The 16,756-nt window shown below is 39.7% G+C and overlaps 1 protein-coding gene across 2 annotated transcripts in view; it reads left to right on the top strand.

The window, feature by feature from the left end:
- The window catches only part of mtnr1bb (melatonin receptor 1Bb), a 47,219-nt gene extending 32,519 nt beyond the window's left edge, over positions 1 to 14,700 (top strand). The window contains exons 2-6 of one of the 2 annotated variants that reach the window (XM_053331376.1): positions 6,596 to 6,714; positions 6,817 to 7,161; positions 7,795 to 8,184; positions 10,242 to 10,246; positions 14,640 to 14,700. In XM_053331376.1, the coding sequence (XP_053187351.1) occupies positions 6,596 to 6,714; positions 6,817 to 7,161; positions 7,795 to 8,184; positions 10,242 to 10,246; positions 14,640 to 14,700 (920 nt within the window). Of the gene's footprint in view, positions 1 to 6,595; positions 6,715 to 6,816; positions 7,162 to 7,794; positions 8,212 to 10,241; positions 10,247 to 14,639 lie in introns of those variants that run through there. The other variant, XM_053331375.1, reaches the window with a different exon arrangement.
- Positions 14,701 to 16,756: the final 2,056 nt, after the last annotated feature.

Here is a 16,756-nt window from a genome sequence, read left to right as displayed (position 1 = left end):
AGGTGCCAAACATCTTTTATGTAAGAAAGATACAGTTATCCTTTGAATATGCCTTGGCTCGTGTAATTGTACTTGGTATTTTGTAAAGATTGCTCAGATCATAAAAGTGGTATCTTGCAAATATCTGTTAACCACCAAAGATTTTTATACTTTATTCACAGTGCACATTTAGGGTGTTAAACCACAAATGCACTACTATTATAAACAGTGTCTATAAACAGCAGTTTACAATTGTAATAATTGTAGATCAATTCATCAAAAAGCCACATTAAATAAAAAGAAAACTATTTAACAGCACAAGCAGCAAATGGTGTAATTGTAATTGGGTCACCTCCACTATACTTGCAGCCCAGGAAAAGTTTATTGCTGTTTTTGTTTTCCAAAAAAGAATACCTATCATTTGGATAGGGTGTAGGTTCAGTCATGCCCAGTCAAATCTGCACTGTCCCTTGCTACCAAAAGCAGAGCATTCTGTGTTATAGCACTCTGACACTTAAATGATGGGAGAGCTGAGTCCAAAGTGTTTTTTCCCCACCAAACCGAGAGAAGACTGTTGTCCTTGTACAGGAAGTGCAGGATTGCTGGCTTTATGCATCATGGTGCATAGTGACAGTTCTAGGTTAACAGCCACACACCAAAGCCACATTTGCACATACTGTAGTTACAAAAAGAAATGTGAGTAAGCTGCTCATGCTTGATATAACTATAAATAAAGCTCAGGTGCACTTTGCACCATGCACTTTTGACATGCTTTGAGCAGATGGATTACATAAGACACGACAAGTTCCCCCAATCCCTTTAAGAGATGTCTGGAAATATGACACAAAGGCAGCCCCCCTCCTCAGCCATGTCCTTCACAGGAACCTGGGGTCCCTACAGTACTTCATGTCCTTCAATATGAATAAAAGGTGTAAGACACTGCTGATGTTTTGCACTATTTTATCTGGAAATATAGCTGAAATATAAACAGATTATTATATTTGGCAGAAAGGGGTCTGCTTAAAAAATCTGAGCGGGAATAAGGGTTTTGCTGTGAGAACTAATCCTCCTTAAAGTGGAGATTAAATAAAAAATGCTTTTTTAACCCTTTCAGATCACATCTGTGATCATACTGTGCACTTATTTAACAATATATACCAAAAAACAATCCATTTCTTTCTTATATCAAAACATCATGTTTTCTTCCTATAAAATAAAATATGATGTGTACTTATGTAGGCTTGAACTAACCCATTTCAACTGATAATGGCATGACATCCATCAATCAGTCTTCACCTTTTAGTGGCACAGAGGTTAGTTCCATTATGACACGCCTACTTTTAGTACTGGCATCGGCTTGTAAAAGGAATTATGACTGGTTGTACCATCTCCGTTATCCTGTTTGACCTTGCAATGAACATGGTGGTCAAGGCAGCAGAGACTGAGTGCAGAGGCCCTCTGTCTAAGCCAGGCATTCGGCAGCCCCCCATTAGAGCCTTCATGGATGACCTCACTGTCACCACAACATCAGTGCCTGGAGGCAGGTGGATCCTTCAGGGCCTAGAGAAACTCATAGCCTGGGCGAGGGAAGGTGGTGGATAAATTCAGCTTCTCTGTGGATGGCGTTATAATCCCATCCATCACTGAGTTACAAGTCAAGAGCCTGGGTAAGATCTTTGACTGCAGCCTCTGGGATACAACAGTCACACTACCACCAAGGGCTGGAAGTTTGGCTCAGCAGAGTGGACAAATCTGGACTACCTGACAAGTTGAAGGCTTGGATACCTACATCCGCAGATGGTTAGGCCTGCCATGCAGCCTAAGTGGGTACAGTGGCAACCGGACGAGCAGGCCTGGGAGCCAGATCGCAACCTCGTTTGGACAAAGCCCAAGGCAAGGACAGACACCACCTCATCCTGGAGGAGGTACGGGCAGGTGTCAGGGAGGAGCATGGACCTAGTCCGGCAAACCTCCATGTCTGGGATAAGACAGACTGTCCAGCATGTCCCTATTGCCCTGGCATTGGCTCTCTGGAGCATATTTGTTCTGGGGGAGGGCCGCTACTGCTGGCAGCAAGACCAGGTGCTAAAGACAGTGGCAGAGGCCATTTCTGATGCTGTATACAAGAACCATCAAGTTTGCGGCCCAAAATATACCATCTTCGTCAGGGTTGGCGAACTCCTGCAGGCACAGCCAAGACCAGCAGCCGGACTGCTCACCTCTGCTCAGCGGTGGAGTGAGGCCTTGAAATCCACCGGGAATTTTTTCACCGGCCCCGGCCCTGGTGTTATGTCCCAACTGGTTCAAAATCATTGGATGAGCCCTTTTCTCCCTTTCCCAGCAGACTGTGCTCCATTCCACATTTTAAGAAGAAACAAAGAAAATAATATATTGCAGTTATAATTTTTAAATATACAATCAAAGTAGTAGAAGTTGTAGAATACTGAAATAGGAGTTGATTTAAGTTGCAAAATTGGAAGTGATAAGAAAGTATGACATGAGATGACAGAGAAATGCACAGCAAGAAAGTGACATAAATACATCATGGATTACAAAAAGTTGACATATATCGTGTGGTTTTCTCAGTATCTTGCGGCATTGGTGTCACTCGCGTACATTGAATGAATATTAACCGGTTCATGACAGTAGAGGGAGGGCCGCACACTCGCTTGTGATGGCCGGTCTGCACAGTATTCATGACGTCGCTAGCCATCCTTGGCTGAATCACCTTAGTGAGGGTATCTGATGCTGAAAGACCCCAAACACCCTATGACCTCAGGAACATCACTAAAGATGTATTAATATTACTAACATTAGATCTTTTTTTTCTTCTATTAAATCAATAAAAGTGTCAGGATATCATGGCGACTCTGTACACCACTATTATTACAAGGAGATATTACTAATCAGCTGATATCCAAACCAATAAATGAAGCATGAGTGAAGTAACTGATCCATACGACACACCAACTAGATAGTGTGAACCACAGACCACTTTTTAGATGTGTCTGGGGTTTTGGTAGATGAAAAAGCACCAGCATGCCCCAGAGTCACAGAAGCTGTCCACACATTTGTCCTCCCACTCTGTCAAAACACAGCAAATCTGCCATTACTTATAAAACTTTGTCACTGAACAAGGTAACCGTCTGTGGGGCAGAGCGGCTAGAAACCTTTGGTACACAGTCTCAGCCCTCTCTGCCATCAACCTTGCTAAACTGGAAATGCTGAAATATAATCCAAGCATAATGAAAATTAGCAGTAGTCCAGTATTTACTGGAGCAAAATGATTATAAGACATACTGCAGTATAAACTGCACTTTCTGATTACTATAACCCGCATAAGGTCATTGCCAAAGTAAGAAATGTACAGCAATCTAATTTCAGGGGCAATTGTTGATGCAATTTGCAAGATGTGCATGCAATTATCTAAAATTATACCACTGTACTGTAGCAACATGACAAGCTCTGCCATTGTAACATAATGTCAGCCTGAGAGGGCACATACAATGGAAAGCAGTGATCAAACAATGTAACATCACTGAAAGTGGATGAACACTACTCATGAGCCATCAGAGTTGAATGTGCTTATTCTGATTGCCTGGGCACATGCAGACAAATTGCATTGCGTTTAGATGAGAAGATGAGGGGTCAAACCATCAGAGCCACAATAGAGGATGAATCTAAATGGAATTGCATAATAAGGGTGTTGGCATAATACAATACCTCACATTATAGAGAGAGTTACTGTAAATGCATTGGCTGAAACCATCATCCGCTGAAGCCCTGGTAATGATGCATGAATACCAGGTATTTAGAAAGGATAGGGAAAGAGGCAAAGTTGGGGGAGTACTACTTTATATAAAATCTAACTCCTTGAACTACCAGAAGCCATCAAATTTGACTGTGTTGGAGTATAAGTGTTGCTATATACTGAAATGTCTTTCATTTTACTATGTCTATATCACCACCCATCCGCCAAAATAGACTTTTATGACCAACTAAAAATCATGTTGAACTCAGTTGGCTCAAATAAAGAGTTAATCATCCTCGGAGACTTCAATGTAAACTGGGATGACAAACAAGGTAGGAAAAACCTGAAATTAATCACTGAAAATTATAACCTAAAACAACTAATAGAGCAACCAACTAGACTGACAAATAAATCGCAGACAAGAATTGATCTTTTATTTACAAACAAACCCGACAGAATATTCAAGACATATAATTTCCTGACTGGTATCTCTGACCATAACAGCATCTTTTTGTCTAGAAAGCTCAATAATTCAAGGTTTACCAGACCACCTAAAGCCCACCCCTCCCCCAGTTTTAATGTAATACCGAGGAATCAGCTACAAAACCTCAGTGAGGGCATAGAAAACATTGATTGGGAACCCTCTCATCAAACAACATAGAAACCAACTGTGATTCCTTTCTGAATAAAATCCAAAATGTGTTGTCTCCTCTCAACAGGAGAGGGAGGAGAAGGGCCAGGACACGTAATGCCCTGCCATGGCTCGACCAAAATTGCAGGGACCTGATGAGGTCTAGAGACTCACTACTTAAGCATTACCTGAAATCTGGCCTGCCTACCGACAGGCTAAAATTTACACACATGCGTAACAAAGTAGTACAGTCTTTGAGAAAGGCCAAAGCAAACTGTTTTATTTCTGTAATCAAGGATGCAAAGGGCAATGGGACGAAGGTGTGGCAAACCTTAAATAAATTATTAGATAAGGATACCAAGCACGAAACAAACACTCTTGAACTGGAAATTGATAATATCTTGGTGAAGGATCCTGCAAGAATTGCGAACACTTTTAACAATTACTTTTTAGACAGTGTGCTTGAAATAACAAGACATTTTACTCCCTCAACTATTGTACCTCGCTTGATCAGCAATGAACAGCCCATTTTTCAGCTGGCTAACATAATAGAGACAGAAGTCTCAAAGATTATTGGAGCACTCAAAGGTTCCAAAACAAAAGATGTATTTGGTATCAACACAAATTTCATAAAGACACATTCTCATGCATTGCTTAAACCCATTACTCATCTGGTTAACTTATCAATTAACCAGAACAAAGTCCCGTCAGCCTGGAAGGTGGCCACGGTGACCCATTTTTAAATCTGGCTCCAAAACACTGGAAGCCAACTACAGACCAATCAGTATACTACCAATTATTTCCAAGGTAGCTGAAAAATGGGTAGCGAACCAACTGATCGCACATCTGGGCGGAGGTCACACTCCACTGCATCCTATGCAGTTTGGTTTCAGGGCACACCACTCCACTGAGTCAGCAAATTGTATGTTCATTGAAAACACTAAGTGTCTGTTGGTCCCCATGTGTTAGTGCTGTATTTCTTGACCTTAAAAAGGCATTTGACCCCGTCGACCACCAAGTACTTTTAAACAAACTCACATTTTTTAATTTCTCTGATAACACCATGCTATGGTTTAAATCATACCTATCAAGCAGAACTCAATGTGTAACTGCTGACGGGGTCAAATCGCCTTTTCGCACTTCTACTGTTGGTGTCCCTCAGGGTTCGATCCTTGCGCCTCTGTTGTTTTCACTATACATAAATGACCTTCCAGATGTGTGCCCAGACGGTGCAGTCATTTTTACTCATGGTTCCAACTCATCTGACGTTACTTCCAGCAAACTAACAAACGCTTTAACTAAGGTACAAGACTGGCTTAATAACAACTGCCTTATGCTCAATACAAAAAAAACGGTTGTATGGCTTTCACCAAACGACCAGTAAACCAGAATAGATCTAACCTATTTAATGGAGGAGAGGAACTTGAATTGGTAACCCAGTTCAAGTACCTTGGTGTTACACTAGATTCAAATCTCACTTTTAAAAAACACATCAAAAAAGTGGCCAACACAATAAGATTCAGCCTGCAAAATTTTAAACAAATCAGACCCCTCATCTCGTCTGATGCAGCTAAATCTTACCTTCACTGTATGATTCTGTCCCACATTGAATATTGTTTTGTGGTATGGTCGTTTGCTGGTGTCACCACACTGAAACTGATCGAACAACTATATAAAAAATCTATTAAGGTATTTGCCAGAAAATCCTATTCTTCTCATCACTGTCCAATTCTTGCGAGGTACAACTTCTTAAGTTTTGAAAATCTTAAAAGTTTTAAAAACAGCTGCCTTATCTATAAAACCCTCAATGGGCTGGCTCCTCCCCTGTTAGAGGATTTTTTTAGATGGAGAGACAACACACTCAGCACCAGATCTGCTTCCAGAGGGGACTGTGAGGTGCAGTTCAGACGTAGTCATATAGGCCAAAACTCATTAACTGTCAAGGGCAGCGCATGTTGCAATAGTCTCCCAACTCCGATCAGAGATAGTTCCACTTTTACTGCATTTAAAAAATGCAGTATATTTTAAGTTGTTTGTTTTTATGGTATGTTTGTCTGTCTTTTAATGTGAGGACTACGGGTGGATATTAGCCTTGAGCTAAACCCGGTATATTTACAAGACGTCATTGCACTAATTGTCCATTAATATGCATTGTCCTCGGCAAATAAACGATAAATAAAAAAATAAATAAATTGAAGAAGACTGAGGCTGTCTTCTTTTGTCTCCTTATCCAGGTAATGTGTTCGTGGTGAGTTTGGCATTCGCTGACCTTGTGGTAGCGTTCTACCCCTACCCACTGGTTCTGTACGCTCTTTTCCATGACGGATGGGCACTAGGAAACACGCAGTGCATGGTAAGACAATATCAGCAACAGTATGTTTCAGTTTACTACCAGTAACCTCTCTCCCAACACAATCTGACACAAACACTGCACTCTTTCCTCTTATCTGTTCAGGTCAGTGGTTTCCTCATGGGTCTGAGCGTCATCGGCTCCATTTTCAACATCACTGGGATTGCAGTAAACAGATACTGCTACATCTGTCACTCATTCTCCTACAGTCGGCTGTACAGCTATCGCAACACTCTGATCTTTGTTGCCTTAATATGGCTGCTCACAGTAGTGGCCATTGTCCCGAATTTCTTCGTCGGTTCCCTACGCTACGACCCGCGGGTCTACTCCTGCACCTTCGCCCAGAATGTCAGCAGTTCCTACACAGTGGCTGTAGTGGTGGTTCACTTCCTGGTTCCCATCGCAGTCGTTACCTTCTGTTATCTACGCATTTGGGTACTTGTGATTCAGGTCAGGCTTCTGCTTCTCCACACGGTTATTTATGTCTTTATTGGAACACAAAAGGTATTAATAGGGGGGAGTATTTGAATGGCATAATAAGGCCAAAGCAAATAAACCTATAAACATGTCATCAGCTGTAAATAATGCAGACACCCCATGGGCCAAGCAATAACAAGATTCCTCAGTCCACCAGGATTCATCCAAACTGGACCTGTAATGTAGAAAATATGGTATTTTCTAGATTAGTGTTTGACCTTTAATTATTGACCCTTTACTGGATGAGTCAGTGTAATTTCTTTAAATGTCAGAATACACTGACAAAATGCATCATCACACCAGTGAAATGCTGTGTGACATACAACACACAAGAGTTGAGCAGTTTGATCTTTAATTGCTCGTTAGTATAGAAAAAAGAAAACTGCAAAGATTTGTCAAATGCCTGTCAGTGCCTGTGATTTCAGCTGAGACACTATGTTTGACAAAGGTAGATGGACTCAATCCCTGGAATAGTTATGGATATGGGTGTGTTCTGTGTAATGTGTGGGTGTCTGTTCATGTGTGGGTTTCTGTCTGTTTGTGTAACAAAGAGGCATGAAGAGATAAAGTGTAATTTTCCATCTTATGTGGTCTCATCATGTCCAGGTACGTCGTAAAGTGAAGACTGAGGACAGCCCTCGACTCAGACCCAGCGACATGCGGAATTTCATTACCATGTTTGTGGTCTTTGTGCTGTTTGCCATCTGCTGGGCTCCACTTAATCTGATTGGCTTGGCGGTGGCCATAGATCCGTCCCGTGTGGCTCCCCGTATCCCTGAGTGGCTTTTTGTGGTCAGCTACTTCATGGCCTATTTCAACAGTTGTCTGAATGCCATCATCTATGGCTTGCTTAATAGGAATTTTAGGAACGAGTACAAACGCATTGTCACATCTGTTTGGGTGACTCGGCTTTTTGTGACCGAGACTTCACGGGCCGCCACGGACGGCAGGAGCATGCGGAGCAAGCAGTCACCGCCACTCAACAACAACGAGTCAGTCAGAGATCGCATAAACAAGGAATGAAATTCTCAACTCTTAAACATGGATCCATGAGCCTGTTAAATGGTAATTCCTGTTTTCATGTGACATCCAGTCAGTTGTGCAGCTAAAGAGTATCAAGTAAAAGATGAAACTGGAATACATGGCTTGGTGGTTTACTATTGACTGACTGATATTGACTGATCAGTCAATATACCGAGCAGGTGAACATGTTTACATCTGTGGATATGTTTTTTTTAATAATTTTGGGTAAAATTCTGAAGAATTCCATATAATTTTATAGAAAGTTGGGATTGTTGGGATGATTAACTCAGCAACTGTAGTGCTAAATAAAGACAATTTTACAGGTTTTCTCTGTGACCTGTTAAATGGACAAACATTTTAAGAGATGTTATTGTGTCCTGGGAGAACTGAGCCATGGATCGCAGTTTCATGTTGTTCTCATGACTACTCTAAAAATAATCTAAATGGTACATTAATATTACATTACAAGTGTAATATCCTTTAATGTCTGCTGCTGTAGACTCTTAGACATATTTCACAAAACTGGGTAACAACTGATAAACATGCACTTCTCTTTAGTAACTTCAAAAACCTCAAAAAGTAAAATGCGCCTCACACCTGAATGCTTGATTAGTAAAAGAGAAGACAATGTCATTCCGTGGGTGTAAAATCAGTCTGACAGGGTTAGACGTGGTGACACTGATGTGGTCAGAATTGCACACTATGCCTAAATGTGGCGGTAGCTTACACTCCATGCTGCCTGATCTGACCCTGCATTGCACCACAAAGAACAAGACACAGAAACTTAGTAATATACATAATAATGATTAAATGTATTCAGGAACATCACCTTAGTAATGGCTGATACAAACCAAGTCATGACCAAATCTAGCACCAAACCATTTAAAATGTGTCAATAAACATGGCTGTTTTATTTTCAGATGGTGCATGTGATGTAGCAGGTGGAGGACACCTACGTACATATCTACTATTGCTGCTTTATCCATCATATCACCTGTACTTTCTCAGCTGCTGCAGTTTCACCGTGCTGCAACTTTATTGCAATACCAATTCATACAATAGGTCATTGTGGGATACATTTAAAGTCATCCTTTCTATTATCTTTGAAATAGAAAATGTATTCTGAATGCACAAGTAAAACAATACAAGGAGTTATTACTGTTGTGTCAGCCTTTTTGCTGAAATGGCTAAAAATGAATTTGATATTAGAACAGAAATTATTCTTCAGTTATTAATGCGTTTTTTGGTGCCCCAAAATTTTTAATTATTTCACCTCTCAGATAACATTCTGCACTTAACAGCTTAATGTTAAAAACTTAAAACAATGTCATAGCCATTGAAATACCACATATGGTGGTTTCCTTATTTTCATCATTTTTCTACAATAGAGTTGCAGCATGAGTTTTATACATAACATAAACAACCACAATTGCACCTTTTTTCAAAGATGTAACAGTATATAATATATATTTTATGTTTACACCTTTTAAAAATACAATATATAAAATACAATGTATGAATAATATATAAATGTATATTCTATAAACAGCAATGTTTACAATCAAAAACATTAGCAGTGTCTGATAACAATTTGTAGCCAAAAATATAATATAAAAGGGCTTGAAGAATCATAAATTCTTCAAGTTCAACAGTGTGTATGATCCTTTATCTACTTTGCTATGCACACTATGCAATTTGGAACACAATGGCCATCTGCTCACGTCACCTAGAAGATCATATATAGTTAATAGTGTAGCTGAGATGGTCCCTTAACTTGAACAAGATGTCACAAACTCTTATGTATTTACTGTAAACAATGCTGCTCTCCAGGTCGCACAATGACAAAAGGACTAAGATACACAACCAGTTCAGGGTTAGGGGTAGGGTTAGGGTTCAGGGAGTTTGTTCTCCTGCCTCAAATGTTAAAACACCTTCAAACCTATCTAGAAAAAGTAAGTGAAATAATACATTTACTGAATGTACAGCACACAATGTAGAATGGACACAAGTTCCTCTGCCTCCTACATCAGATGCAGTAGATATTTTTCAAATATTCAATGTGCGTTAATCTTATGCAGTGGCAACTGTTATTTTTCTTTCAGAAAATCTTATGCAAAATATCAGCTTTTCATTTCACAGGTACTTTATTTTTGTTAATTACTGTTGTTAATTTATTTTCAGATAAAAAAATAAAAATATAAAAATAGACCAGGGACACATTTTGATGCTTTCACTGTGGGAAAGAAAGAAAAAGAGAGAACATTAGGGGAAGTGTACTGTCACTTGGTTGTATTTTATGGAGTGACATTCATCACCTCTTAGCTGAAGTGAAGACATGTATTGAAAGACAGATTGTTGAGACGGTACAGCTCATATCTGTATTCCCATCTCAGGGTGCCTACTGAACATTTTGTTGTCTTAAACAATCATCCAAATGAGTGGAGTCTGAAGACATTTCAAAGGGACATTTTGTAAATTAGTGTCATTGTGGTTTTTAATTGTGGTATATTGTTATTGGGGACGTGTTTTTTAATATGCAGCATCAGAAGCTCAGTAACCCCACAAAATTCAAAGTTTATAATGGGATTATGGTTATCCTCTCTTTCCATTAACTCCACTACACTTCCAAAGTCCATCTAAAACAATCTCTTGTTTAACTGACATGTACTGTACACTGCATCACTGCAAATATTCTTTTAATTATTTTATTTAGTGTGGAGTGATACAATTACAGCTGATTTGGACTCAGCTTCTATAATCACAATAAACAAGAAAAAAAAGCATTTGTGTCCCCTTATACAGGGTAAAAAAAGAAGAAAAAACAATGTTCAAAGCCATAGATCAAGATTGGCAACAGATGCAAAGATTCAAAGTCATACTATAAATATTCCTGGGACAGGACAGATGCAAGAGCATTATGAGCAGAGGAAGAATGTTTGGAGGCCAACAATGACATTTATGATGCAGAGGAAGGTAGACAACAGGGGGACAGTAAGTGAGTAAGATTTAGATAAATATAGGTGATGACTATGCTGCACTGACATTAGAGGTGGGAAGGTCATTCCACCATTGGGGAAGCGGGAGTGGTGTCTAGGTCGCTGCAGGGAAGGGAGAGATGAACAGCACAAAGACTAAAAGAAAAGTGATGTTGTTATGGCACAGAGAAAACTAATGCTCACAACATCTGGGGAGTGTTTTAGATGCACTCGGAGGAACACGAAGACTTCAATTTAAACCAAAGAAATGGGCATAGCTGAAGGGGTTTGGAACACGGAGACTCTCAAGTTATTGCTGGGGAAAAACTTTAAAACACCTTGGGTCTTTTTTTCCTTTCAAAAGTATTGCCTTACAGTTAACACAATAGTGTCAAATTTTAAAATATTATGGCGAGTGCCATATTTTCTATTAAAAATGAACCCATTCAGCAAACCTGGCTTGCCTCCATATTGCTTCTTTTTATGTATTCAGGACATCCGTCTACAGAAAGTTTTCTTTGCAGTATCACACAGCAGTTCACATGCAGACCTCAGGCAGGAGACTCGATTGTCAAAACAGAAGAACAAATATTATCTTTTTTCTCTTTTGTGTTCTTTTTCCTATATACCCTACGGCAAAATTATATAATAAGTTCATTTATGTTCCCTATGCTCTCTGTCTGCACCCATACTTTATTTTCTACATGCAACCAAATATGACACCTTGCTTGCCAAACAAAAGGATAGGTTCTCTGTTTTTTCAATCTACATGTTATAAAAAATGTTTCCCATCATTTACAGCCTGGCTTAATAGCACAACTGTCATGTGGGGGTCGTGCAGGTGAAGCCAAATGCAGACAGGCTGGGAGACAGGGATACATATATATATGGTAGGAACAAGGTATTTATTTTAAGGTGACGAAAAGGAGATGCAGGCCAGGGGGAGCTTCGACTGGTAGCTGGAATATTATTGTTAGAGCTAGGCCAGGTAGCTGGGAAACTGGAAGCTGGGAAAAGTGGAGATCCAGAGCAGGGAAACTGGGCTGACATGAAAGGGGATGAGAGACAGGGACCAGACAGAGCAGACACCTGCAGGGAATAGGAGATAGGGTTAGGCAAGAAGCAAGCAACAAGGAAAAGAAGAAAAAAAACAGGATAAATACAGGCAAAGTGGCTTGAAGCGTAATATCATTGACAGATAGCAGAGTCTACGATCTGGCAGAGTGGAAGTGGCAGGGCTGAGTATTGTTAGAGGGTTCGATTACTGAAATGAGGTGCAGCTGGTGTGGCTCTGCTCTGATTCTAGCACACCTGCTGACAATCACACATGCACACACATCTCGACCCCATTATTTCAGATAACAAAAGGCACGGCCAGAGCCAACTGAAACTGAAATAGGAATAACATAGAAGGAAAACCTAAACTATTAGTGGCGTGTGTAATCAGTAAGATCAGCAGTGTAGGTGAGTGGAATGCTGCATGGTGCAGACACCCAAGCCACAATGCCAACCATAAGCCAATGGGTTTCTGTCTTAGGGAGGAGAGCACATAGCAACAAAGCTCCAAGAGGAATTTTTTAAGGAACACTGGCACATAGAGCCCCAGGTGTTGCTCTCCAGTACCTGCAGAGAGAGCACAGACAGCAGCCACACAAACCAAGTAACAGGCAGACAGGGCGGAGAGAGTTGTCACAACACACACACAAGTACACACAGAAGCACACACAGGAGCAAGAAGGAGAGAGCCACTCAGGGAATGGCAGGATCGTGACAACAACCTTGTAACTTTAGTTTTTTAGAAAATAACTACTCTGCTCCAATTTCTCACTTGGCTTTAACAGTCCGTTTAGGCTAATATTTAGCCCTCCAAATCATAATATAAATGTTACTTCTTGCTTTTGTTCAATTGTAATTGAAACAACTGTCACAGATTTTTGTTTACACCAGGCGAGATGCTTCAGCAGAGTGTGGTATGCTGAATACATGATTGTAAATTAAGCAAAACCACATTTTGATGTTTAGGGTCAAAAAAGACAAATAGTGAACCGATGTTTATTTTTATCATTACGTGTAAATAAAAAAAAATCATATATAAAATAAGGAAGTAAAGCAGTGAGGATTTTCACACCATTTTTCATTGGAAGATAAAAGCTGAGGTCTCTGTGTGATACCAATCATTTTGAGTGGTGCACTGTAATGAGCTGACACACTCAAATTTCTGAATTATGCTGTTGGTGCCCCTCTTGCACCCACCCCAACCTCAATGCACAACATTCATACAAGGTTAATGTTCTACTAGAACAGTCATTCATTGATACATCTGAGTTCCTGACCTTTATATTCTGCCATGCAATCTGTTCTTGTATGTATTCCAAAATCATACAACTACTTGATAATCAAATCAGGGTTTAATTAAATTGTTAAGTTCACATAGTTATATGCTAATTAAGGCTATTATATGATTGGAAATACCAATGTATGTATGTTTGATCAGATACTGTCTGCTGTGCAGAACCATGGCAACCCTGCAGAGAAAATGATATCATTCTCCTCCGCTAACTATAAGCTACATGCCTGCATGGCACAACTCGGGTACAAATATCTTGCCCCATATAAGTTGAATAGGCTGAGGAATGTAGGCAAATTATTAACTGTACATGTGGCAGCTCTTAAGCCTTTATTTTCATCTGGACCTGTTGTTTTTTTTGTATCATTAAGGGGTTATGTAACAGCTCACAGTTTAAAACAGACAAGGACGCATCACTGATCTTTTTTTTCCCATCAAAGAAGAAAATGAAATGATCAGCCATGGGAACATAATGGCATGCACTTACAGTTTGTTGTCATGCAAGATACACAGTCAAAGTGAAGAAACCAATCCACATATTTAAAACTCTGACTATGAAAACATTCATAAAACAGCTTTTAAAATATTTGCAAAGCACAAATCATCTGATAAATATTTACACCCAGCGGCCAGTTAATTAGCTGAAGACGCAGGTAGGAGCTCTGCTTGCCGGCAGCCTGAATTATTTCAGGCATGACTTAAATGTTGGAAATGTTACACAAGTATTCCTGTTCATGCTGACTTGATGCTGTTACACAATTACTGCTGATTTTTTTAGTGGGGCGTCCACTCATCGGACATGGGGTTCATAAAAAGGGGTTGTAACTGATAAAAATCTGGCAACTGAGTGTTTATCTTAAAGTCATAAATGGCTCTTGTGAAAAAAAAAGTAATGTTTTATTACTTTTCTGGTGCAGCAGACAATTAAAAATGACTTTGAGCGTGGTTGGAAATTACTGATTGAACTTTGCATTTCAGGCATATAGCCAGTTGACTACTGTGTCTTGATAACTGTGTTCTGTTCCAGCAGCTGTGTGAATGTGCATGCTTGTCTGTTGTTCTTTATGACCGATGTTCATTCAACAAGAATTTGCCAACAGCTGGAGACCGCAATGCCCAGAGGACAGTTTGAGTAACATGAACCAAAAGGAAATCTGTGGAATGTAATGGAATTTGAATTTTCAACACTCAAAAAGGCTTGGTTGTGACACTACTGTAAGTCTCATCGAAATTAACTGTGTATAAAAACAAAATTAAAAAAATAAATATGCATTATGTGTACAGTTCTCTTGAAACACAATGTTATGGAAAAAAATAAAATCTATAATTTATGCTGTGTGATATTTGCTCATTTGTGCATCTGGGAAATCATCAGAAATACACTCTGAGATAAGCATTTCAATGGACTTTTACCAACTTTGCCGCTCTCTTTCTCCACAGGACATTGCATTTCATATTTCATACCTTAGTAAGTGGTTAAAAAGTTTCTTAAAAGAGATTCACTAAATCCAACAAATTTCCTGTAGTTGAATGAGGCACCCTCTTAAGACTCAGAACTAGGTTTAATTGAAGCTAGAGAGCTTTTTGCAAGCTAGTGGTGCATGCTTTGAACTCCCTTGTGCCATCAGGCCCTGCTGCCTTGTAGTTGTAGAGTCTTCCCAACTCTTCTTTTATGTGGCTGGGAGAAATGGATAGAACGTTTCAAGGGAAGGCATATTAAAGGATGAAAGCATTAAAGCATATTAATGGTTCACAATTTTTCAATGACAACAGGTGCCCATATGCATGTTAAAGAAATGTGTCTCTTCTTGTAATCATTCCTCAAGATCCCCTCCAATGCACTTATATAATGTAACTAATGGGGGATTCAGTCATATCAAATCAAGTGGAATATCTTCCACAGTTACAGTTTGTCTCAGTATTTTCCTCTTCAGCTGCTATAGGACAATACATACTAACATAGGGAATTTGGCACTAAAAACACTTTAAAGATATTGACTTAATTTTATGTTTTTGGATGACTGAAGCTTCATATTATCTTCAAATAAATATTTAAATACATTTTTGCACAGATGGAGGGCTGTGGATTTCATCCCCCATCACTTACATGGAAAGTGTATTATGACCATTATGATGGCCAGTATAAGCACCATGTAAGATTACAGCAAGAAAATGCATGTGTCAATGTTCATTTGGGCATCTGAATGTTGTTTTAGGCCAGATTTGAAAAACTGTGAACATGTAGCCTGTCTATCGCCAGACTCTACCACAAGTGAGGTAGGGTCTGGCAAGGAGACGTTAATTTCCTCGTATTTAAGGCGGGATCAAAGAATGTCGATTAAACTATACGCTACTGGACAAATTTACAGCCAATCATATCACCGATAGATGATGACGTATTCAGAGCCTGTAGGGAGTAGAGCGAACACTTCCTGTTTATGAAGGAAAAATCATGTAGTGAGAGTTTTTGTTCTATTTTCAAAGTGAACTTGACTTCCAATTTATTTAGCACACAATCTACTGCTGCTTTGAACGGTCGCTGCACCTCTGTGGCCGCCATGCTGGATGTAAACTGAGTCGCTCTATGGTCATCATCGCCTTGAGCCCAGGTGGTGGCCATGCTAACTTTCTGAGCGAAGTGGAATGTCGCTGGAAAGAGAGCATGGGTTTACCCAGGCTAGTGAACATGCACTTTCAGGTGAGGATGTGAATAGGGATGTGAATGAGGTAGTTAACATTTATGTAAAGGTTTAGGGTTAGGGTTAGCGTTTCCTTTTCTTAATTTTTGTTTTTCAATAAAACTTGAAGTGAATTTACTTTGATCCACCTCTGCCAACTAATCTGTGCTCGCAAATTACACGTCTCAGGATATTGAATCTTAAAAATAATTGTCCAATTATCAGTGCATGACACAGAAGTGTTTTTAGCAGTCTTTCAATGCTTCCAATGTTATGAAGTAATTTATAGTCACACAGTTTTGTAATGTTGTTGGCTGACAGACACCCAACAGAAAAAGGCATTAAGCAAAGTAAATGCAGATTAGATTTTAGCAGACGGCAGGACATGGACAAGTGGCTGGAGGTGATCCAGCACCGGAGGCAAGGATTATGATAAAGAAATGGGGATGTGGTTGAGATAAATTACTGGTAGCTTCAGATGAATAATTGCAGTGGACGATATCCAGATGGTGGTCTCAACTCATCCCCATAATCAAATTGAATAC

The sequence above is a fragment of the Scomber japonicus genome, chromosome 13, assembly GCF_027409825.1.
Source record: "Scomber japonicus isolate fScoJap1 chromosome 13, fScoJap1.pri, whole genome shotgun sequence".
Taxonomy (NCBI): Eukaryota; Metazoa; Chordata; class Actinopteri; order Scombriformes; family Scombridae; genus Scomber; species Scomber japonicus.
The sequence above is the reverse complement of the archived record's forward strand: the minus strand, read 5'-3'. Positions and strand labels throughout refer to the sequence as shown.